The 24,686-nt window shown below is 42.4% G+C and overlaps 1 protein-coding gene across 2 annotated transcripts in view; it reads right to left on the bottom strand.

Annotated features, from left to right (window-relative positions):
* The window catches only part of ARHGAP10 (Rho GTPase activating protein 10), a 114,571-nt gene extending 90,384 nt beyond the window's left edge, over positions 1-24,187 (bottom strand). The window contains exons 1-2 of one of the 2 annotated variants that reach the window (XM_039355658.1): positions 23,562-23,678; positions 19,623-19,688 (exon numbers count right to left, since the gene is read on the bottom strand). Coding sequence is in view for 1 of the 2 variants with exons in the window: in XM_039355656.1 (XP_039211590.1) it covers positions 23,562-23,715 (154 nt within the window). In the remaining variant the exon portion in view is untranslated. Of the gene's footprint in view, positions 1-19,622; positions 19,689-23,561 lie in introns of both variants that reach the window. The other variant, XM_039355656.1, reaches the window with a different exon arrangement.
* Between the last annotated feature and the right edge of the window lie 499 nt (positions 24,188-24,686).

Raw genomic sequence — 24,686 nt, 5'->3', positions numbered from 1 at the left:
GAGTTTTCTGCATGCCAAATACAAAATATGTTACTTCATTGTTTTTGTAGCTAAAAGCAAATATAGAACATTTTCATTATGCAAACGTGCATTTATGAAGAAGTTTAAAGCTTAGTGGCCCCAAAACTATATTTCCACTACAGGTAGTCCTCAACTCACAACCACAGTTGACCACAAGATTTCCTTCACTAAACGAGACAATTAAATGAGTTTTTATGACCTTTCTTGGCAGTGAATCTTTGCTTGTCAGAAGGTCCCAAAAGGATGCCAGTTGCCAAGCATCCAAATGTCAATCACATGAACATAGGGATGCTGCAACAGTTGTTAAGTGTGAAAATTGGTCATACATCATTTTTTTCAGTTCCGTTCTAACTTCAGTCATTAAATGAATGGTTGTAAGTCGAGAACTACCTGTATATTGTGTTACTTAAGCTATACTGAAGTGAATGAATTACATCTGATTCATTATCCTGTCATTTTTTTCTGTAGACTGAATAGTAAGTAATATTTTACCATATTGTCTCCCTTTATTACCTTAAGTTAGCTTTAAAAAAAGTATGGGAACTCTATGTTTGCTTTGGTGGAACCCTTAAAAATATTTTACCTTCTTTTGTGAGAATCTATCCAACTCAAAACATTTTAATGAAACAATCTGAGTTAATATATAAGATTTTTCACTTAAAATTATGCAAGATTATATGAGAGAACAGACCATTACTATGTATGTTTTTCAACAACATAGTAAATACACAATTAAAATATGGCTAAAATAACTGTTTTAGTTGAACTCTCAAGGATCTATCAGAAATATATGTACAGCAATCTGCAACTTCTGTGTTCCTTAATAGGGCTCCACCTTGATATAAGATATGATACTTCTCACAAAAGAGTTGGGTGTCTTCACAGGCTGCCGGGGAAACACCCAGAAAAGAAAGAGGATGCCAACCTCTCATCTAAAACTGAAAATTGAGCTGAATAAAACTTGTTCTATAGGAATGCTAAAAGAGAACAAAGAATGCTGTAATTGTAGATTGTTATAATCCTGTTAATTATAGCCCATCAAATTCACAATGTAGTTGCTACATTTTTCTCAAATTACACAAATGATAAAGTTAAAGCAAAACATATTATCAATTCAAATAGTTACTTAGTAAGCTTGAGCTTTATCAAGGGCAATATTTTGATTCCTCTTTCAAGTATTATGATTATTTGTGATCAAGAATTATGGAGTGGCTGGAAGTAGGGAGATAATAAGGACACCTTTGAACTTCTTAACCCTTAAAAAGAAAGTGTCATAAAACAAAATATGCTTTAGTTCATGGGTGTCAAACTCACTACGTCACATGACGCTTCGTGACGTATCTTTTTCCATTGCCGGCAATGGGGTGGGCGCGACTTCGGTATGATGAACCCGGCCTGCGGGCCGGCAGTTTGACACCCCTGCTTTAGTTGCTTGATCATCCAATTAGATTTGGTGTCAGTAATCAATAAATAGAACATTTCAAGGTAGATTACTTTCTCTTATTTTGTAGGTTAGTAAATTTTATTTAGCAAATATTATTTACATATTTATTTACTGGATTTATATCCCTCCAATTCCATTAGATACAATAAACTTAAAAACCTCCATATTGTAACACAATTTTATGAATGGTAAAACATATGCAATAAATCTAAAATTAGCATCCACAGTATCAAAACATTCTCGGTAAAAAGAAACACACATCAAACTACATTATAATAATTTATAATATACTTCTAAATTGACCAAAATAATAATCACTGCACCTACCATACTTATTAACATAAAGAAAACCCTATGATAAAATCAACCAATCCCAGCAAAATTATGTCAACTACCAAAGGTTCTCTGAAACCATCCAATTTTTAATGTCCATTTTGGAAGGACATTATACTGAAGGCAATCTGATATTCAAAGGGAAGCTATTTTATAAAACCATTACAGAAAAAAAAATCTTTTGGTTTCCCTTTGTCGTTTGTTAAAATGTGGAATCCTCAAGCTTTTTTACCATGAGAAATATAACATATGGGTTGGTTCTAGCTGAAGATGGCTGGCGATAGCCTAAGACATAAAGCGCACTATAAGTCAAAACTAGAATTCCAAATTGTGCTTGGAAGCCTATTAGCAAGACCTAAGCACAGATATAAAGTGCTTCTGGTGGATGACTCTGCCATCACATGGATATTGTGTCACATTTTGTACCAATTATAACTTCAGGTGGTCTTTAGAACAGCAGTATTCTGATTGTGTGATCATTAAGTCATGAGTTTCTATTGCAAAAATTTCAGTCTAGTCACAACTGAAGCACCAGCCTAATTTGGGCAAATAGCCCTTAGCCACCTATCCAGTGGTAGTCATGAACTAAGGAGGATCTCAGAACCTCCTCCTTTGGAGCAGCCTTTCCCCTTCAAGACAACACAGAAGCTGCCATTGAATGTTGCTCAATTTCAACTTCATCCTGTTTTTTTCTATTCAGATCTTGAAAACATGCAGGCATTGGGACAAAATTTTCATAGCTCTGCTAAATTGGCTTAGGAACACATTGTAGAACTGGATATCACTAGCATATTGCTTATACAGGGCGTTGTCTTACCTGAACACCTTTTCTCAGCATGGAGATGTAGAATCCACCAATGGGTTAACTCTGCCTTCCTGCCCAATAGACCGGATCAGCTAACTTGTCACGCCCGTCCAGGGATAGCCACTCCCCTATTCTTGACGAAGGCGAAGCAGCTGACTACAATTTGACGTGATAGCTCCCAGTTTTCTAATATGAACTTTAATGATTTTAAGGATGGGAGTGGATTCTACATTTCCGTGCTGAGAAAAGGCGTTCAGGCAAGACAACGCCCCTTCTCCAGCACTGGAGACGTAGAATCCACCAATGGGACATACCAAAGCCTCACTGCCCCAATGGGTGGGAAACAGAGGAGGACAAAGTTGTGTTTGTGGAGATTACCTGTTGCAGGACCCTCCTTCCGAAGAAGTCGTCTGCGGAGGTGAAACGGTCTATCTTATAATGTCGGATGAAGGGAGAAGGCGTGGACCATGTTGCCGCCTTGCAAACCTCCACGATAGAGGCCTGTGTGGCCCACACTGCAGATGTCGCAGCGCTTTGAGTGGAATGTGCTGTGATTTGTCCTGGTGTTGGCAGAGAAAACGATTGATACACTTCTGCAATACAAAGTCTGATCCACAGCCTATGGTTGAGGTGGACATCTTCTGTCCGCTAGAGGTGTGGTGAAAGGAAATAAATAGAGCTTCTGATTTGCGTAAGGATGCTGTTCACCTGATATAATGTCGTAGTGCCCTCCGGACATCCAGTGTGTGCCACTGTCGTTCCAGGGGAACGATTTCTTGGGCCCTATGGAACAGGGTGTTAACCTTAGGAATAAAGGTTGGGTCCAATCGGAGGACCACCCAGTCCCGATGGAAGGTGCAGAGGTCCTCCCTGACCGACAGGGCTACGTCTGGCCAAGGTTATGGCGACCAGGAAAGTAACTTTGAGGGATAGGACCCTCAGAGTGCAAGACTTGATGGATTCGAATGGTGCCCTGGTGAGAGCCCGAAGGACCCATGGTAGTTCCCATGAGAAAAATCTATGAACCACAGGTGGCTTTGCCTGGGATGCATCCTTTAAGAAGACGCGAATCCTGGGGTGCTATGCCAGGGGAACTGTGTTGGCGCAAATGAGTAGGGTGAATAATGCCACTACCTGCCTGCAAATGGTATTTGGTGCTAAGCTCCTGTCCAGACCGTTGAGCAAGTATTCTAATATATTAGGAACTGTTAGACCCATGACATCGAGTGTTCGCTTCTTGCACCAGTTGCAGAAATTTCTCCATGTGGAGTCATAAATGTGGTTGGTGGCTCGTCGGCGGGATGCTTGGATCATGGAGATTACTCTTGGAGGGTACGACTCCCCGCTCAAGATTTGGTGTTCAAGTGCCAGGGGGCTAACTGCAGCCATTGGGGTTCTGGGTGTTGTAGATCCCCCTGGTTGAGTGACACCTGGTCTGGGGGTATCCTCCATGGCAGGGACCCGGAGAGATTCACCAGGTCCGCGAACCACAGTCTTTGTGGCCAGTGTGGGGCTACGAGTATGATCTCCGCCTGTTCCTGCAATGTCTTGCGGATGGTTGCCGGGATCAGCGGGAGAGGAGGAAACAAGTAGTCCCCTTGGCCAAGGGCAACATAGGGCATCTGTTTCCTCCGCCCCTGATGATGGAAACCTTGAGAAGAACCTTGGGAGCTGGGCATTTGTTGGAGATGCAAACAGGTCTACAACTGGTTGCCCGAACCTCTGTGTTATCTCCGCGAATAGGTCCGAGTGTAGACCCCATTCGGCGTGATCCACAGTCGACCTGCTCAGGAAATCCGCTTGTCTGTTTGCCTTTCCCGAGATATGCTCAGCCCTGATGGAGGCAAGGTTTTCCTCCGCCCAGTCTCCCAGTGCTTGGGCCTCTGTCATGAGATCCCTGGATTGGGTTCCCCCCTGCCTGTTCATGGGTGCCTTTGCAGACACGTTGTCTGTGAGGACTAGTATGTGTTGTCCCTCTACCCTGTTGTGTAAGTGTTGGAGAGCCAGGTGTATGGCTTTTAACTCTAACCAGTTGATGTTGTGTTCTAGGTTCCTCTGGGACCATTGTCCCTGTACCTACATGGACTGCAGGTGCGCCCCCCAGCCAAACAGGCTGGCGTCTGTCATAAGTATGAGACAGTTGGATTCCTTGAAGTGTGACACTCTGGCTAGTGCTGGCAATGACCACTTGAGGGATTAATGTTTCTGGGGGGGACCCTTACCCTTCTGTTGAAGGAGCTGAGTTTCAGCCTCTGGAATGGAAGGAGGAACGATTGAAGACTCCTGGAATGCAGTCTCACCCAGGGCACTATTGCTATGCATGAAACCATCTTCCCCAGAAGTTGGGAGAATACGACCAGAGGGGATGTTCGCTCCCTGCGTATTCTGCGTACTAGTGAACATATGCTGTTGCAACGTTCCTGTGACAGGTAGACCTGTTCCCTATGTGTGTCTATGATTGTGCCTAGGTGTAATATGCTGATGGCTGGGCGCGTCTGACACTTTTGGAAGTTGACCGAGAATCCGTGCTCCTGGAGGACTCTGATTGTCAACGCTAGGTCCGATTGTGCTGCCTCTGGGGACGATGATTGAATAAGAATGTCGTCCAGGTAGCAGTGGGTGCGCACCGGTATTGTTCGTAGGTGTGCAGCCAGTACTGCCAGGATCTTGGTGAAGACTCTTGCGGCTGACGAGAGGCTGAATGGTAGTGCCCTCTACTGGAAGTGGTGTCCCGCGTAGCAGAACCTGAGGAACCGATTGTGGCTGTGGGCAATGGGGATGTGGAGATACACTTCCGTGGGATCTATGGATGAGAGGAGATTGCCGTGTTGTATGCTGCCCAAGATGGAGTGGAGGGTTTGCATTTTGAATTTTCAGTGGGCGATATGATGGTTCAGACCCTTGAGGTCTAGAATTGCCCTCCATCCACCCGAGGACTTGGGAACTACGAATAGAATGGAGTAGAATCCCCGCCCCTGGTTTCCCATTGAAACCTGTTCTATGGCTTTTATTTCTAGGAGGTGTCGAATGGCCTCTTGCATGAGATTCCTTTTTGTGGGGTTCCTTGGCTGAGGGAATGGGACAAAACATTCTGGAGGATTGGACACAAACTCCAGGAACAGACCGAGGTGTATGGTTTGCCGGACCCAGGAGTCCGTAGGGTGGCTTACCACTGGTGAGTGAAATTTGCCAGTTTGCCACCCATGGGGAGGGATGTTAGGGATGTTAGGAAGTCATTTGAACCTTCTGAAAGAACGGCCCCCTCCTCAAAAAGGCCGTTTGCTCTGATTTTGGTGTCTGGGCTTGGGTCCGGACCTGTCCGGTTGGTGGTCTTGCCTGGGGGTGAAAGGAGTGTAAGGCTGGGGTGGCTGAGGGGTCTGAGAGAAACCCGAGCCCGTTCCTGACCGAAAGGATTGCCTGCGGGCGTATGGGGTTGAACGTCTGTCAGCCCACCTGCTGGAGTGCACCAATACCTTCCGCTTGTCCTTGTTTTCGGTTAGGTAGGGGTTCAGCGCCTCTCCGAATAGTTTTACCCACTGGAAAGGGGCCGCGGCTAAATGCCACTTGGCCTTTGAATCAGTTTGCCAGTGCCTGAGCCATAGCATCCTGCGTGCTGAGACGTTGGATGCTATCGCTCTGGATGAGAACCTGGCCGCATGCAGTGTGGCATCAGATACGTATTCTGTTGCTGCAGCAAGCTTGCTCAGGTCCTGTTGTGTTTGTACCTCCTCCTGGGGAAGGTTGGCCTGCATTTGGCGGATCCAAAGTAGGGATGTTCTTGCGAAGAATGAAGTGCAGGAGGCGGCCTTAACTGCCCATGCCACCGCCTAGTGGGTCCTGTGGAACGTAAGCTCCCATTTCTTGTCCTCAGATTTCAATACCTCTGCCATGTCTCCCGACACTGCGGTCGGAGAGAAGAGGAATCCAAAGGGTTCATCTACCTTTGGTACCTCAAGGTCCTCTGACTGCTCTGGTGTTGTGCTGAACAATTTCTTGTCTGCTCCCCCGGATGCGGGGAAAGTGCCTGGAGAAGCCCATTGTTTCTTAATGGTACTCCGGAAGAGTGTCGGATAGGGAACGTGGTGTTGGGCTACCACGGGTTCTAAAAACAATAAATCTGAACCGGGCGGTGGTTCAGGTTGAGGAGTATGGTCTGGGCCAATGTTTGCCATTGAGCTGGCTCTGCGCAGCAGAGGTAGAAAAAGGTTGGGGTTGAATACCCCCCCCGAATGGAGGAAGGTCTGGGGGAGGGTCCTCCTCCTCCCACCATGACATGTCATGCTGATCGTCCTCCGTAGGGGAGGACTCCCTGCTGTGGAGGGACCATGATGGGGAGGAGTCTTGGAAAGCAGCTTCCCCCCGATTGGGACCTGGGTGGGGCCCTGTCCATCACAGGCTCGGTTCTCGGTCTGTGGTTAGGTCTAGCCGCCATCATCCTGTGGACCGTTTGCTCAATGAAAGCTTGAATACGGTCCTCACAGAGGTTGATCTCAGGTTCCGCCCCCCTGAGTCCTGCCGCTGGGGGTGTGAATGTGGCCTCAGGTGTGGGTTCTGAGAGCCCTAGCATGAGAGGGCCCCTCTCTGGTGCCTGGGGGAACCCCTCTGGGAACCAAACTCCATGGGTGGAAGGTCTTAAGGGAAGATTAAAGGATGTTTCCTCTATTTGTTCTGCTTTTGCCTTGGCTTGTTTTTGTGCCTAGGAGAACTCCCTCTCCAGGGCCTGGTGTCTTCTGCTAGCCTGTTTCTCAGCCAACTTGGAAGGTTTTCTTCCAGAAATGGACTTAGCCTTTGCTTTGATCCTGCCTGCCACCTCCTGTTTGGAGGATTTTTGTGTTTTGCGGCTGGTGGGAGGGTAGGCGATGCTCCGGGGTTGAGACACCGTGGGTTTCTCCATCCTGGTTGAGCTATTTCAGTTACCTGAGAGGGAACTCTGGCAGGGGATCAGTTGACGAGGTGGCAAGTAGGGGTAGCAGGGGAGTGGTCGTCCCACTCTCCTGACTGTCTGACCGAGAAAGGGACGCTGTTTTCCCACCCCTTTGGGGTCTGGTCCTTCTTGTTCCAACTGTTGCAGCGGGTGGATCTGAAGTACTAGGGGTTACGGTCAGGATATAGTACACCAGGGTTGGGTATCAAGCCTTTCTTTAATTGAATTTTTTTATTTTTTAAAATTATTATTAATTAATTAATTAATTTGTTTGTTTGTTTTATTTATTTTGTTTCTGTTGGGGCTCCAGCTGATTCAGTGCGAAAAATAATTCCTGTTGTGGAATTAAGAGTGGTAATGGAGGGTGAGGGGGAGGTCGCTGTCTGGGTGATCCGGTGAGGAGAGAGGGAACCAAAGGGACCAAGCAAGGCAAAGAAAGGAAGGCACCGAATTAGATTGTTCCTTCTGTGCCACAGAAAAAACCTTAGGTCTCCATGTGTTCGTAAACAAACCTGCAAAAAAATGGCAGCCGGGAACTGCCGGATGCCTGGGGAAGGAGACAGAAGTACGCCTACTATTTGCACTTCCTGTTTCTTTGCGGGAAATTCAACAAAGAGGGGAAGAAGACGGAAGTCCCCTCTGGCAACTCCACACGTCCCGGCCTCCCAAAATGGTGACCTGCGCAGGAGAACTAGCATGGTCCCCCCGACGCTTTAAATTCCGAGCTGTCCTGGCCTCTATAGCCCTGATACCTCGGCTGGCATTTTCACCGTGACCGCAGCTGGCACTCCGTCAACTCCCTTGCTTGGAGCCGAAGAGAGAGACCAACGGGGATATCCCCCCCCCCTCCGGATTGGTGCGGGGGCTTCGGCTGCAGCGTAGAGCCAAGACCGGTGCCCAGCTGATTCTCCCTGCTGCGAGTGTAAGCAGAGCAGCTGAGAAACCACCCCCGCTCCCCTCCAGAGGTGCGGAAAGCCTTAGCTGCAGCACTGATCTAACGCTGTGCTGGGGATTCCCTTTGAAGAGAACAGATCGTAGGAGATGATGAGCCTGGAAACGTCCTTGGGATCCCAGCTGCAGATATCTTTTCAGCTGAACCCCAGGTCTGGGGAGGGAAATCACCCCCTACCCAAGCCTTCCACAACCAATCCTCCCAGCGCTGTGATCAGTGCTGTTAGGGTAGTTGTGATTTAATTAATAGAATCCACCAATATTTTATCTCTATTACCTGCCTTAGACGGGAGCCAATTTATTACATCTGAACTGGGCTGAGACCGAGTCAAGAATGAGGGAGTGGCTACCCCTGGATGGGCGTGACAAGTTAACTGACGTGGTCTATTGGGCAGGAAGGCAGAGTTAACCCATTGGTGGATTCTATGTATCCAATGCTGGAAAACAACTCATACCAAAGATGATCTCTCCCATTGTTAGTTGTTAAATAACAGGACAAAATAGACTGACCACTGACACACATAAATAGTCAAAAGCCAATGTCTTCTCAGTTATGATTAGGAATTAAAATTGCCCATAAAGGAAGGCATTGGAACCTAAAAATAGTGGTTTCTTTTAACAATATGTGAAATATATAAGCATTCATAACTAAATCATCACTTTGCACAGAATGCTGTGGCACAGATAATTTATGAGTGCAGCTTATTATGTCCATATAGTTCCACTGCTCCACAAACTGCTCTGGCTCCCAATAGGCTTCCTGATATAATTCAAGGTACTTGTAGAAGTTGACCAGGATGAGCTGAAGAGAGGGGTCAAGTGCATCGTCTGTCTCAAGTTTCTTTCTGCCCACAAAAGATCTAAGTCCAGTCCTCCTTGCATTCCGCTGACTCTTCTCTACTGCCAATTTGTTTTGACCATCAGTGGTTCAGATTCTTGTAGAGTGCTAGCGTGCGATAAACCTTTATATTCATTTGAACTGTCTGAACTCCTGATTTCCTGCACTTGACAGTACTGGTTATCGTCCTTCACAGTGCAAGGTTGTGTTACTTGTGGGACCACTTTTTCTCTAGAACATCTGCCTCCCCCACATTTTTATATCTTATATAATTTCCATTGGATAACTTTCTCCAATTTGATTGAAAACTACAGCTGTCAAAATTGATATTAAGATTTCATATTTAGTTACATTAGTTAAAAATGCTGGTATCAAAGCTTTAAGATGTTGCTGACAGGAAAGACAAAAATATTTGTTGCAATATTATTTATTACATATGTATATATAAAATCAGCCATACCCTGCCAAAAATGTATGAGTTACTTTTGCTAAACTTTTGCCAGAACAAGGTAGCCAAGCTCCATGTAATGAGTTAGACTGAAAACAAGCCCATTAACAACTAACAACTGAAAATGCTACTTTATAGCTTCCAATTCTTTATATGCAGATCTTATAAATAAAATTATGCAATTCTGATGGCCATTCTGATAAATGGCATGTTTCATTCCCTGTCAGGGCCTCCTCTCCCCTAAAAATGTCTTGTTTATTCAACAAATTTTTCAGTAACTAATGTACTGAAATTTACCCAGCTGTCTTATAGAGGCTGACCATTCAGGTTTTGGAAGGCATGGCTTCAACTAAGCCTGTCTTCTGAAAGGCTCTGAAGACCTGACTGGTTTGGTGAGTCATCTGGATTGTACCTAATTTTCTGAATTGCCTTGGGCACAATAATAAAAAATGGGAATAAAAGACTCCTCGAGTTACAACAGTTCACTTAGTGACTGTTATGTGAACCCCCCCTGAAGTATTTGATAGTCCCGAAATTACGAATGTTGCAACACCACAGCAGTCATTCAGCCTTATGAACGCAGAGGCACTACAGCATTCACTCTGCCTATCCTCCCCACCATCCTGCTGCACCGGACTCACTTACCTTGCAAAGATCTGTCTCCTCTCTGCTGCAGTTTCTTTGAGAGTGGGATGATTTCGTTTTCGGCATCCGATTGGCTTGCAAACACTTTTCATGTGAGAGCAAAATATTCTGGGCACCATGATCACAGCACCCAGAAACTTCCAGTCTCTGTGCAAAATGTTTGCAAGTCAACAGGACGCTTTGAGGCAGTTAAATTCTCAGAAATGTCTTTGTTTTGAAAAACTGGTCCGCAGGTACATTGTGTCCTGCCTCCCATACACATTTGACAGTCACCAGTTTGCATACAGAGAAAAAAAGATCCATAGAGGACGCCATAACTATCACTCTCCATACTGCTCTGACTCATCAGGAGCAGCAGGGGACCTATGTAAAGATGCTCTTTGTGGATTTTAGCTCTGCATTTAACACAATTCTTCCATATATACTGGTGTCTAAACTTGTAAATCTCGGAGTTTCACATTCAATCTGCCTTTGGATTATGAACTTCCTGTCTGGCTGCTCTCAGAGGGTTAGATTAGGCAACTACAGTATATCTCTTCAGCCCCTTATTCTTAATACCCCACAGGGCTATTGTTGAGCCCCCTACTTTACACTCTCTACACTTATGACTGAATCCCCACTCATCCCAGCAATATTATTGTTAAATTTGTGGATGATACAACAGTGGTGAGGCTTATCTCCAAGGGGGATGAGTCTGCCTACCGGGATGAGGTGGAACGGTTGCTCTTGTGGTGCAGAAACAATTTTGGTTCTCAACACAACTAAGACCAAGAAGCTTATAGTAGATTACAAAAAGAATAGATAAGACATTCAGCCCGATCATCAGCGGAGAATGTGTGGAGCGGGTGGCAAGCTTTAGGTTTCTGGATGTTACCATAAAGGAGGACCTGACCTGGAGTGCTCATGTTATAGCATTGGTTAAGAAGGCCCAGCTGGTAACTGCTGGTAACCTTCTACCGTTGCTCCATAGAGAGCATTCTAACCTAATGCATTTGTGTATGGTTTGCTTGTTGCACAGTAACAGATAGGAAAGTGCTCCAGAGGATCATTACCATCTCCCAGAGGATTATTGGCTGCTCTCTCCTCCCCCCCCCCGAACGAACTGTACAGTTACTGTTGTCTTAGGAAAATTCAAAATATTCTTAAAGACTCATCTCATCCCAGACATTCTTTTTTTTAACTTTACCATCTGGCAGACAGTACAGGATAATAAAAACAAAGACAAATAGGCTGAAAAATAGTTTTTATCCCAGAGCTGTAACCATATTAAATACCACAGTATAGTGCAGTAATGGTAAACCTTTTAGAGACCAAGTGCCCAAATCGCAACCCAAAACCCACTTATTTATCGCAAAGTGCCAGGGTTGCATCAGCATTGTGGTGCCCTCAGGGGGGAGCAGGGAAGCGCCTCTGAGTGCCGCTTCTGACATGCAAAAACTGGGGCTCAAAAATGGCCACTGTGCTGCAAGGCGCAAAAACGGCCGCCGCCATGCCTCAAGATGCAGATACAAGGCGCTGCATCATGCAAGAACAGGGCAGGGCTAGTGAGTATCACGCAGGCACTAGCCCCACCCCATTTGCAGCGTGTAAAATGCTTTCCCCTCCCTTTTCTTCCAGTCCACCAATCAACAAGATAACCTTTATTGTCTTTTTTTTAACTGTGGGCACAACAGCACACATCAAAAATGAAATTTAGTTGCCCGCTCTCAAAGTGAAACACATACATGATACGCCCTAAAAACATACTATATACAACATATGTATAGACCCACACCCCTACATATACATAACAAATAAATATTAAATACTGTCCATCTTGAATATATAACGGAAGGAGGAAGCTTGAAAGTTCACAAGGTTAATGCTATATGGAATTAAACTACGGCTGGATCTGGATGTTCTGCTGCGGATACCACGAAGCCTTCTCCCACCTCTACTCAAGCTTGCTAGTTGGCCACTTCGCCTTTGTGCTGGGCAGGGCTTCTGCTCCGGGCAGCGGTGGCGGCCTGATGGACCTGCTGCTGGCAGCGATGGCGCACGTGTCAACAGAGAGGGCTCTGAGTGCCACCTCTGGCAAGCGTGCCATAGGTTTGTCACCACTGGTATAGTGCAACATTGAAGTGCAATATTAGGGGCAGCACAGTGGTGAATAGAATGTGAAGGATGTGTGTATATAATGTATGTTCTTATTTGTGGTTTTTACTTGTGTGTAGTGTGCACTTTGGGCAGCACTTAATTTTGTTGTGAGTTACACAATGACAATAAAGATATTCTATTCTATTCTATTCTGCTAGTACTTCGCTAAAGAATCTGGTTATTGGAATGGAACTTGTCTAATGTCACAGAAAAGCAGCTTTTGTTGTTTCAGAGTACATAGTATAAAATAATAGATTTAAATTATTGGGAGGCACATTTTGGATGTTTTAAAAAAATTCTCAGTACCTAATATAAACAATAGCAATAGTTACACTGATGGTAAGTTCCTTTCATTCATTATTCAAGCAGAAGCTAATCAGTCATCTGTCTGAGAAACTTTTATTGGATTTGACTGCCTAAGTGGCATTTTCTAAAATTATGGTTCCTTGGTTCTAAAATAAACTAAGTTGTTGAGGTCAGAAATATTTCATCTACACTGAAGCCTTTGAAAATTAAACAGAGGGAGCAGCAATTTGGGTAAACTGTAATGCAAAAATTCCTTTTGTGAAACTGATGATTGAATTATTGACTGAATTGTTTACTGGTGGTCGTAAAAAGATAAGCTTTTCCTAAGCCATTGCCAACTAGCAATATTAACAGCTTTTATAGAAACTTCCACGTAATGTGTATTGGTATCTACTCAGAAAGTTGTTATATATATTCTCTTCAGAGTGTAATTCCTGCCATGCAGAAAGTTTACTTGTTTATATTACTTTGCTTAATTTGTATACTTGCCCACATCACAAAATGTGTTTCTGGACATTGGTTTTAAAACAAATAAGATAAACAATAAGCATAAAAGAGCTACAGCAACCCAATATAAATCAGCACTGATGCCAAACTACAACATGCTTAGAATTTCAATTGCTTAGAGAAAAAAACTTTTTTTTTATTACAAATTTTGAAATTTTCAAATAAAGGCTTTGGACAAAATAATTATATAATATTGAAAAGAGAAATCTATGAAATTTATGCTTGATCTGCAGGTACAACTGCACAAAAGGACAAGAACTTCAAAACAAAATTGGATTTATTCTGTTAATAACTTAATATTCAGAAGTTTTTTCTTTTTAAAAAGTGCTATGCTTAACAATTGTGAGATACTGATGATCCTTTGAATCTGTTGGACACATCCTTCATTTCTAATTTATTTTTATTTATTCATTAAACTTGTATGATGGCCATCTTTCCAGAGGAAACTCTAGGCAGCTTTGAGTTTAGCATAAACTATTTAAAATACTACCAATCAGCATAAACATGTCTATGTTTTATAAACATATATAGGCTGGGAATGGCTAACAGGGTAGAGAGAAGATCCCACCTCCGTGTCACCCATCCTCTTGGTTTTTAGTTTCTTATTTAAATGTTTTGTATTATCTTTTTTTACTTTTTATTATTCTGCAAACTACTCAGAATTGCTTTAATGGGTACTATATACATTTAATTTTAATAAATTTTAATAAATAAAATTCCATCCAGGAATCTTTTTCATACCTTATATTAGTGTATCTGGCACTTTAAACACAATTATTTCTGTTTCTTTCACAATCAGCTTCCACATAATCTTTGCTTAAATCAATATTTTTGTTCATCTTTTTATTGTTGAATGAATAGTTTTTAAGGGCCCACTAAGGGCAACAACCAGTGTCAATTCAATAATGTAGCTTATCATCCATAGTAATTCAAGATGTATAATTTTAATTAACATCAAGAATTCTTATGATACTATATGATATGGAACTGTGGGAACCTATTAACGTTCCCTTATTGAAACAAATACAATCCTAATGTTTAAAAGCTGTATTAAGTATAGATAAATCCATTCTAGTTCTGCAGCTGAGCTCATCTGAACAACTGTTCAATACAAAGTCAATTCAGTATTAAAGCATTTAAATATTAGCTTTAGTATTATCAATGAATTCAGAGAGATTACCAAAGTTGTACTTTGAAGTCAGACTTTTAACAAACGGGTTGCTCAAATTATAAACACCACCTCTCAGTATGGTCTCTCTCTCTTCAATCTTTAATTCAAACTAGCTTGGTCAAGAACCATTTTCTGACAAGGGATTCTGGATGTCTTCAATCTTCAATCAGAATATAGCTGAAAGGGACCTTGGAGGCCTGCTAGTCCAGCCCCCTGCTCAAGCAGGAGTCCCTATATCATTTCAGACAAATGGCTGTCCAGTTTCTTCTTAAAAACCTCAAGTGATGAAGCACCCACAATGTCTGAAACCACACTGTTCCACTGGTTAACTGTCCTCACTATTAGGAAGTTGCTCCTTAATTCCAGGTTGCTTCTCTTCTTGATTACCATAGTTTCCATCCATTGTTTTTTGTCTTGCCTTCTGGTGCTTTGGAAAATAAAATGACCCTCTCCTCGTGGCAGCCTCTCAAATACTGGAATACTGCTATCATGTCACCTTAGTCCAGAGATGTCAAACACAAGGCCCGCGGTCCGGATCCAGCCCGATATGTGGTTCTGTCCAGCCTAGGGACCTGTTCTGGAAACAGCAAAGGACCGGCACGCCGCACCTCGGCCCGGCCCAGGCCGACCGGACACTAGTCTACAACTTGGTTGCGTCCATCAAAGCCAGAACACGCTCAGTCTTAAATCCATGGGGCAGCCCCACCCTCTCCCCTGGGTGTGCGCACAAGCAGAATCTGGCGTCCCTGCTGGCTGTCTTGTCCCACAGGCTGACTTCACCCAAGACATGGGTGCTGGCTGCTCCTGTGCACTCACCCAGGGAGCAGGGCAGCTCCTTGCTGATTCCAGGGCTATCCCATAGAACCTTCGTTCCTTTTGAACTGGAGAGGAGAGTTGGGGGGGATCATCGCTGACTGGGAGGCTGGAGCTCTGCGGATTTGGCAGAGAGGTCAGGAGCTCTGGCAGCCTCCACAGTGGCTGGCAGCAGGGTGGGGCTCTTGGGAAGGGATTTTTAAAGAGGAAGAGGAGATTGACTGGGGGGAGATTTTATTTTCTCTCTTCTGGAGAGGCAAGCCAGAAGGAGGGAGAGCGAGGTAGGAAGTTGGCGAAAAGGCTTTTTATTCTCTCTGGAGAAAAAATAAAAAGCTTTTTTGCCAACTTCCTACCTCGCTCTCCCTCCTCTTTGCTTGTCCCTCTGGAGAGAGAATAAAAAGTCTTTTTGCCAACTTCCTACCTCACTCTCCCTCCTCTTGGTGTGTCTTTCCGGAGAGGGGAAGGAACAGAGGAAGGAAGAAATGGAGGGAGGGTGGGAGGGAGGAACAGGGAGGAAGGAACAGAGGGTAAGAGGAAGGAAGGAAGAAACAGGATGGGAGGGAGGGAAGGAAAAAGGGAGGGAGAAAGGAAGGAACAGAGAGAGGAAGGAACAGTGAGGAAGGAATGGAGGGTGAGAGAGAGGAAGGAAGGAACGGAGGGTGGGAGGGAGGGAGGAAGGAACGGAGGGTAAAAGAAAGGTAGGGAGGTAGGGAGGAATGGAGGATGGGAGGGAGGGAGGAACAGGGAGGAAGGAACAGAGGGATGGAGGAACAGAGGAAGGAAAAGAGGGTAGGAGGGAGGAAGGAAGGAAGGAACAGAGGGAGGGAGGGACCATGTCCTGGCGCTTGCCCCCATCCCATCCTCCTCCATTGGAGACCCTCAGATCTGCCCAGTCCTGCCCAGGCAACCCTGAGACAAGTGATGTAGAGCTGGCCACGCCCACCCAGTAGGCCACAACCATCCCAGCCACATCCACCCGGCCCCGAGGGCAACCACAATGCTGATGCGGCCATCAATGAAATTGAGTTTGACACCCCTGCCCTCTACTATACCTGTACATTTGGTTTTTCTTGCCTAAATGTAGAACCTTACTTTTTTCACCAATGAATTTCATTTTGTTGGATAGTGCCCAGTGTTCAAGTCTGTCCAGATCCTCCTGTATCTTAAGCCTATCTTGTGGAGTGTTGGCTATTCCTGCCAGCTTGGTATCATCTGCAAATTTGAAGAGGTCCCCATCTATCCCCTCGTCCAAATCATTGATGAAGATGTTGAAGAGCACTGGGTCCAGAACAGAGCCCTGAAGCACCCCACTACACACTTCCCTCCATGTAGATGCAGTTCCATTGAGGACCACACGCTGAGTACGGCCGGTCAGCCAGCTATGAATCCATCTGGTGGTGATGCTGTCTAACCCACATTTTTCTATCTTGTCAAGTAGTAGGTTGTATCTACTTTATCAAATGCCTTACTGAAGTCCAAGTAAATTATATCCACAGCATTCCTCTGATCCACTAATTTTGTCACTTGGTCAAAGAATGCAATAAGATTTGTCTGGCATGATCTGTTTTTGACAAACCAGTGTTGGCTTTTAGTAATGACTTTATTTGCCTCTAAGCGTTTGCTGATACGTTGTTTGATTATCTTTTCCAGAATCTTCCCAGGTATTGAGGTCAGGCTGATAGGTCTGTAATTTCCTGGGTCCATTTTTTTTCCTTTTTTGAAGATGGGAACTACATCAGCTCTTTTCCAGTCCTCTGGTAGTTCCCCAGTGCTCCAGGATCTTTGAAAGTCATTGTTACAATTCTCCCCCCAATTTCCCTTCCATATAGCCTCCTTACCCTACCTTCTCTTGGCTCTTGAGAGTATTCTTCCATCAAATACAGAAGCCTTTTTTTAAAAAAAAAATGCAGCAGCCTTTTTTCTCCTTTGCCAAGAAATGCCCCTTTCTTTGCTTTGTGCTCTTTTTTGTTTTGCCACACAAAGCCAGCCACATATGGCCCAGCATCCAGGTTGTATATGCCTTGTCATCAGTAGGAGAAAGAAGAAGGGCAACTGGGACTGGGCAACTGAGGCTTCCTGGAATGCGGAAAGCAACCCAGAGCCACACAGTTCTCAGGCCACTTGCTATCCAGAGAGGCAGGGTGCAAAGTGGCCAAAAGAGCACAGATGGGGGGGGAATAGGAAGGTGAAGGAGTTGCAGATAATCTCTTACCTTAGTGAGGCTTGGGGATGGGTAAGTAGGACAAGCCCAGAATGGCTTGAATTGGGATGGATCCTTGGTTAATGACCAGTAGGATTAATTTAAAGACAGCCATAGGGACTGCTGGGATTGCCATTGCTAAATGACGCAGAAATGTGAGTTGATGTTTTACAACAGCATTGGTTATTGACCAAAATTCAGGTTCCAATTGTGGTTGTAAGTTTAGTACTTTCAGTGGACTGTACTGCCACTGAATCTCCTTCTGAGCCCAGGCTGTAGATATACAACTTAGATATCATCAACATATCCAGCAGCTTCATGTAAATATGAAAAGGAATAGGAAAATATTCGCTACTGTTTTATCAATTTAAAAATTGCTATCTTGATTCAGAATGGCTTCAAGTTATGTTATTCTTAGTTGTGAAGTCGTGTCCGACCCATCGCAACCCCATGGACAACATTCCTCCAGGCCTTCCTGTCCTCTACCATCTTCTGGAGTCCATTTAAAGGAAGGAAGCAAACCTGACTAAATTATCAGATATTTTGCTTCTAGTTTATGAGTTTCTACTAGAAACTATCTCAATGTTTCCACCTCTCTGCAATTATGAGGACTAAGTCTGTTTTTTCTATAGCGGGTCCCCAACCCCCGGTCCGTGGAGTGGTGCTAGTTCGCAACATGCCAGAAACTGGGCCGTGCAAATAAGTGTAGCCCCATCTGCACGGTGCAGGCAGCACATGAAACCACGCCCCTTCAGTCTGCAGAAAAACCGGTCCCTGGTGCCCAAAAGGTTGAGGGCTTCTGTTCTACAGAATGCTGGAAATGGATGTCCAATTCTGCATATTAATAGGTACATATTTAGATATAAAGTACTCATCTTCATAGATGTGTTTTATATTTTTAAGATATTTATATTTTTTGTTATCATTTAAATCAACTAAGAATTTTGCCTGCTTAAAGCCCTTACTTAATACAGTAACTTCTCATTTAGCAACTATCTTAGTTAGCAACCATTCACAGGTCTCCCTTTTTCTCAGAAATATCTTTATTTAGCTAGTATTTCACTAAAGAACCTGGTTATTGGAATGGAACTCAGTCACTAAGCAAAAAATGTGTGTATATAGATGCTGTCCTAAATACAAATTTAAAAGTTGTTCTACAAAAAAAATTTCCAGGAGTGCTAAATTTTCCATTATTGCATAATTCTCGATTTAGTTCTTTTCCACCAGAGTTAACTTAATTCTGAAAACTAAATATAAAAGTAGCAAACCAAACTTTTATATTACTGAACTATACAACAGATTTCTTAATTCAGTTTTCTTAGGGAAATGTTTCCACATATTATAAGTACTGTGAATTATCTCTGGACCACAGTAGGATAGCGTCCCTTCAGTCAGGAATGCAACACTAGAAAAAATCTTACATCTTTTCAACTCTTAATTTAGGAAAAGCATTGTTATTAAAATGTATGTGCCAATTAACTTCCAGCGACTCTGGGCCCTTTACAAATGATTTAAGACATAAAAACAAAAAGAAACAAAAACAATACAGATGGCAGAAGAACAAACTAGGTGGAAGCAAATGAAACAACCTTAATTAAAAGGAGGCCTCAGTCATTCTCACCAAAGGCTTAAGTGAACAGTCAGGTCGACAAACAAGGTTTCATTGTAAGTAATTATAGAGAGGAGTTTGGCTTTAAACCTTGAAGGAAAGAAAGAACTAGTCCATGCTCTGCTTATTTTGGAGATACTTTAAAAAGCTCATATAGCCCATTTGTCCTCGAAAAAATTGAAATGGGAAATCATAAGAGACATAAACTGGATCCCAAAGGCTCATTCCACCAAATATTAAGAGCGGCCACTTCGCAATGGGAAAATGGCTGCAGGTAACCAGAAATCTTTGACTAACTATTAAGAAGTTACAGAACTGTAGACTTCTAAGGGAAGAATAGAGAGCTAAGACATCTCCAATAGCTAAGATTCAGACATTTCTAAATCAGCAGACACAACATCTCTGGCCAAGACTAAAGGACCAACAAGTACATTGGTCCCACAGAACCACAGGAGAGAACAGATCACTTACTTGTGCTCTGGACAGCTGCTCCTCACAGACAGACAGCAGGACATCAATTTCCAACAAATTTGAGTGCTAGGAAACGAAAGGAAGCAAACATGCTTTCAACTGTGTGCCTTTTAAAGGATACTGGGTTCACTAACCTCACTTTCAAACCATTTTGGAATCTAACGATTTTAAAGCTCACAGAAAACTTCAAAATGACAAGTTTGAAAAGCTACCTGTAAATTTAACTTTACTCTTCAATAAAATATAAATTAATGTTTAAGAATGTAAAGAATTGGAAATAAATGTCAAAAATCTAAGTAAGATTTTGATCTAAGAAAGTTATAAATGAATTAAAATACGACAAATTTGAATTATTAGAACTCTTGCTATAAAATTTTGGAAACAATAAACACACAACACCATACAAACAGTGGGAACTAAATTGCTTAGTCTATCCTAACAAAAATTAATGACTATGATTTCAGAAATTGGAACTAAAGATTCCTGGCTGAAAGAAAAAAATGTGATGAAAAGTCTGTCTTGTGTTTTTGCAAACTGACAGAAAATGCTATGATATTTGAAATACTCCAGGAGATCTTTGAAGATGGAGTTAGAAAATAGCAATTACAATGTTAGCAATAATGCAGGCTTCTATGGATAGACTATTTCCAAAAAAAGATGTTAAAAAAGATATGGCAGAAGTAAAAGAGACACAAACAGTAAAACATCTTGGGAAAAAAGAGATGAAATAAATTTTAGGGGGAAAAAGTTTCATGATAAAGAACTGAAATGTTTTCCTGTTGCAGAAAAATCAGAACATAAGGAAATTGAAGAAATACTTTAAAAATATGGCTTAGAAGACAGAGAAGATAAAGTGGAAATACAAATGACAAGTCAAGAGAATGACCTAGATAAGAACTTCTTACTACTTGTAAAAAAATTGGTTAACGAAGAAACCTTTGAGATGGGAAAAAGAAAAACTGAAGAGAGATTCTATGACAATATTTGAATGAATTAAAGATTAAGATTGGAGGAAAAGGAAATAATATAAAATTGGTTTGTTGAACAACATTAAAATGGCATATTTGTATACCTGGAACTTTTTGCATCTGGATTTGCGTAAGGAGAAGGAATGGGTTATGGGAAGAAGAAATACTTATTGCAAATATTGTTACCATATAGAGGATGAAGAATTATTAATTCTGCTTGTTCTGATGAAGATCAGAAGTCACTTCTTTAAATATTTCCTTTTGTCTTTTTCTTATTTTCTTTTCCCTCTTTACACATTTTTTTTCTTTATTCCTTCTTTTTCTGAGTTTACTTTGTATTTTCTTTTACCAGTTATTAGAATATTTGATAAAAACTATTTAAAAAAGTAAAAGTGTTTGATTTTTTTGTTAAGGAACAGAGCAACAGGACACAATATTTACATTTTCTATGTTAAATATGTGTTGTGTATTTTTTCATATCTCAGAAAGAATTCTCAAAAAAGAATATAAAGATATTATCCTCAAGTTGTAGAAATATTATTTTTCACGTATTTGTTCTACAGCAATTATATAGAGTCCTTAGTCATATTACGCAAGATTGTGATTAAGAACACTCTGAAAAATACCAGGAGGTGTAGTACAGTACTTATAACTGAGAACTAAAATATAAATAGGAACAAAAGGGAAATAAAAAACCATGTTATTCTTTACCAATATCAATAAAAAGTAATATAAAATCCACATTCTACTTTTTTATTACTAAAAAACAACCAAAATAAGTATCAAAAATTATTTTGCTAAGCCAAAATTCTGTTATAGTGCATTTGAATATCCAGCAAGTAATATTTCTATTCCACTCCAATCTGTTTTGTTGTTGTTTTAGGGCTCTTCCTCAAACTTACAGAAATAACAACAAAATTGACGGATGTAATTGCTTGCAGAAGACTAAAAGGCTTAACCTTTAATTACTTCAGCACAATATCCAGGATGTTAAGACAGTGCAACAACCCAACTTCAATCATGCAGCTGTTCAGGGCAAAACTTTATTGTATAACTCAGAACTATATTTTAAGAGGAGAGGAACAACTTTTAAGGAAAGTTTATAGTTTGTTGTACAATTACAACACTAATTTCCCATTTACAATTATCTGGTCCATACTGTTGAGTTGACATAATGCTGCAATCAGGAAACCATTAACTCAAATATGAGCTAATCTTCAATACCACAGCATAGACTGACAGAAATCTAAGTTCCAGTTTTAAGGAATACACCCATGTTTCTATAGAATACAAGATAAGGAACAAGAAAGCAATAAGAGTGTTTAATAAAAAAAGTCATCTACAATTAGGATACAATTATAAGATTGAAAAGCCAATGATTTACATAGCTTGATCATTTTACAGCCGCACAAATGCAAATGACCCAGCAAAACTTGATAAAAACATATTTAAGGTTTATTCTTTTAAGCAAAATATTCAGATATAACCAGCCTGTATTTATTCTCTTAAACCCAGAAAGCATAACAAATACTCTGGGATTAGCAGCTTTTAATGTAAGGATATAGGAACATCAGATTATTTGATCCATTATAGTACACACACACATACACAGATATTTCAAAATATCTTTGTTAACACAAATGTAAACTGAAAACTGTGTTTCAAAGTAGATATTATTTAGGGTAATCCAGAATGATTGATACATTAATTTTTAATTTTACTGTAGAAAGCATGTAATATTTTTATCTTTTATTGAGACCAGCAGAGAAAATTATATAATTTATCAGTTTATGTAGTATTTTGAAAGTAAATCTAATCTGCTGCATAAACAAAAATTAGCCTCATCACAATCACTATATTAACATTAAACATAAGATTTCCACATAGAACATTTACACATTCATTTAAATTATTTAAAACAAATATCTATGTACACAAGATATAGACGAACATGATATATTTATATAATCTGCTGAATTTCCTCACAATATTTGGTTTCCTGCTTCTAAACCCAAGTTAAACGCATCTGAGTTGTTACAGCAAAGTAAAGTAAGGAGTGATATGTATACTCAGAAAATATTTAAATCAACTAATTAATGATTACACAATACAAATACTGAATCAAGTTATAAAATCATATTGTGCACAAATATGAATCACGTAAACCCTGATTACGGTTCCAAGGGCCTATAATTGACAATCAGGAAAGGCAGCTGTGGGAATTCTCTTATTATATATAATAAACTCATCCAATAATGATAATTATTGAATAATTAAAATTCATAGATATAATCCAAGTATGTGTTTCATATGTTTATAAAAAATTGAAAGGCTTTGAAATATAATCTGAAGTGTAAGAGGAATTTCAAGATATATTGATTAGACTAAAATAAATTTTATATCAGGAAACATTAAACAGCGTTTCCCTACTCAGAAGCAGCGCGACTTGGAGACAGGGAAGATGTTTATCCTATGTAAATTATGCAAACATATTAGTTGGAAAACTGCAGCTCTTTCTTAAGTTATATTAGCCGTATGAATTTGTGTCTGCATTGCTGTAGATATCAAAGAATGCCGATCGGTTTCGTCATTAGGGCAAAAGCGCCGAATGCTAGTGAATTTTGGGAGTCCCCCTTTCCCCTTACACGATTCTGCTTTAGCAATTCCGTACTTTTCTACTCTAAGCTCCAATCACCCATTCCAAGAAACCCAACACTCTTCTCAAACTGCGCTCCCATCTGCTGTTTTGGCCCAGGCAAGAGGAGGAGTCGGAGAAATAATCCAAACAGCTAATCGCGCTTTCGGTGCCCCCGGACCTTGTAGGGGCAAGAAAAGATTATGGGGACACGTGCGCAAGGGAATCTGGTCGCAAACTCGACTATTTGCTCTGCCTCGTAGTGCCAAAACCAGCCTCTCTCTCCCCTCCCCGCACATACTTTTGGTTCCCGCCTCTCCCAACTTTTCCACTCACTCTTGGTGGCGGCGATCAGCGTCTTGCCATCCTTGAGCAGTTCTTTGATGAATTTGTTGGTTTTCTCCAGCTCCGCTTCATGAGCTCGTATCCTTTCCCGGAACCAAGGGTTGTCCAGGTAGCAATCGCTGAACTCCAAAGGCTGCAGTCCCATGGCTGCTGAGGCGGCGGCAGGGCTAGACCAAAATACTTCAGTCTATCTAATCCTTCTCCGAGAGGCTGCAGAAGCACGCCCGCCTTCTCAAGACCAGAACCGGTCCCTACAGCGCCTCACCAGGGCAAAGCCGACAGCCGCCGAGGACTATCCCAGCCTCTGTAAAAGAACCGCGGGAGAAACGGAGGGCTTTGGCGGCGGCGCCGAGCAACGCCACAGGAAGGAGACTGGCAGGGAAGAAGTTGGTCATTGAAAAATCCGCCACCAACTCCACGCACCCTTGGACCGCCTCGGGTGCTCCGCTGGAAGTCGAGGCAGAAGCTGGGCTGCTCTAAAGGAGCTCCGCGGACTGGCTGGAAGAGGAGGCTAAGGCGGCCCGCATCTGCATTCCCTCCTTCAGTCCCGCCTCCTTCCCAGGCTGAGTCTCCATTCCTGGCCTTCCCGCCTCCGGTTTTTCCAAGTTTTTCCAATCCGACGCAGAGGTTTTTCTCGCTCGGCTCCTCCCTTCGGCCGTCCGGGTCTTGCCGCTCTCACGCTCCTCAGGGTGAAGGAGGAGGTCTCCCTTGGGCCTGCAATAGGGCGTCAGCTTCAATCGCTGCTTTGGACTCCGCGGTCTCCAACTCGCTGCTTGGGACGGTTTAGAATAATCCGCAGCCATAATAAAAGGATCTCGACCAGCGGCGGTAGTGGCCGTTGGGCTGCAGTTCTTCTGGCTGCAGACCAGTGCGATAACATGTAACGTTTGTGTCTGTGTGGTTACCAAAACACTGCCCGTAAAGTGAGGGTTGTTTCTGAATAAATGAATTTAAAACCTTCCTCCTCCTCCCCCCGTTACACTGAATAAAATCAACTTTCCGAATCTTGATCTTTAAAGCAAACTCTCGCAACTGGTGGGTTTCCCCGTAACTCCACAATTTTAATTCATCCTGGAAAGCTCTGGTACATCCTAACTCGGGAGTAAGTCCCTTGCA

Source organism: Crotalus tigris, unplaced genomic scaffold, assembly GCF_016545835.1.
Source record: "Crotalus tigris isolate CLP2741 ecotype Arizona unplaced genomic scaffold, ASM1654583v1 scf7180000018716.860359, whole genome shotgun sequence".
Lineage (NCBI taxonomy): Eukaryota > Metazoa > Chordata > Lepidosauria > Squamata > Viperidae > Crotalus > Crotalus tigris.
Note: the sequence above shows the minus strand (reverse complement) of the source record. Positions and strands in the feature narration are given on the sequence as shown.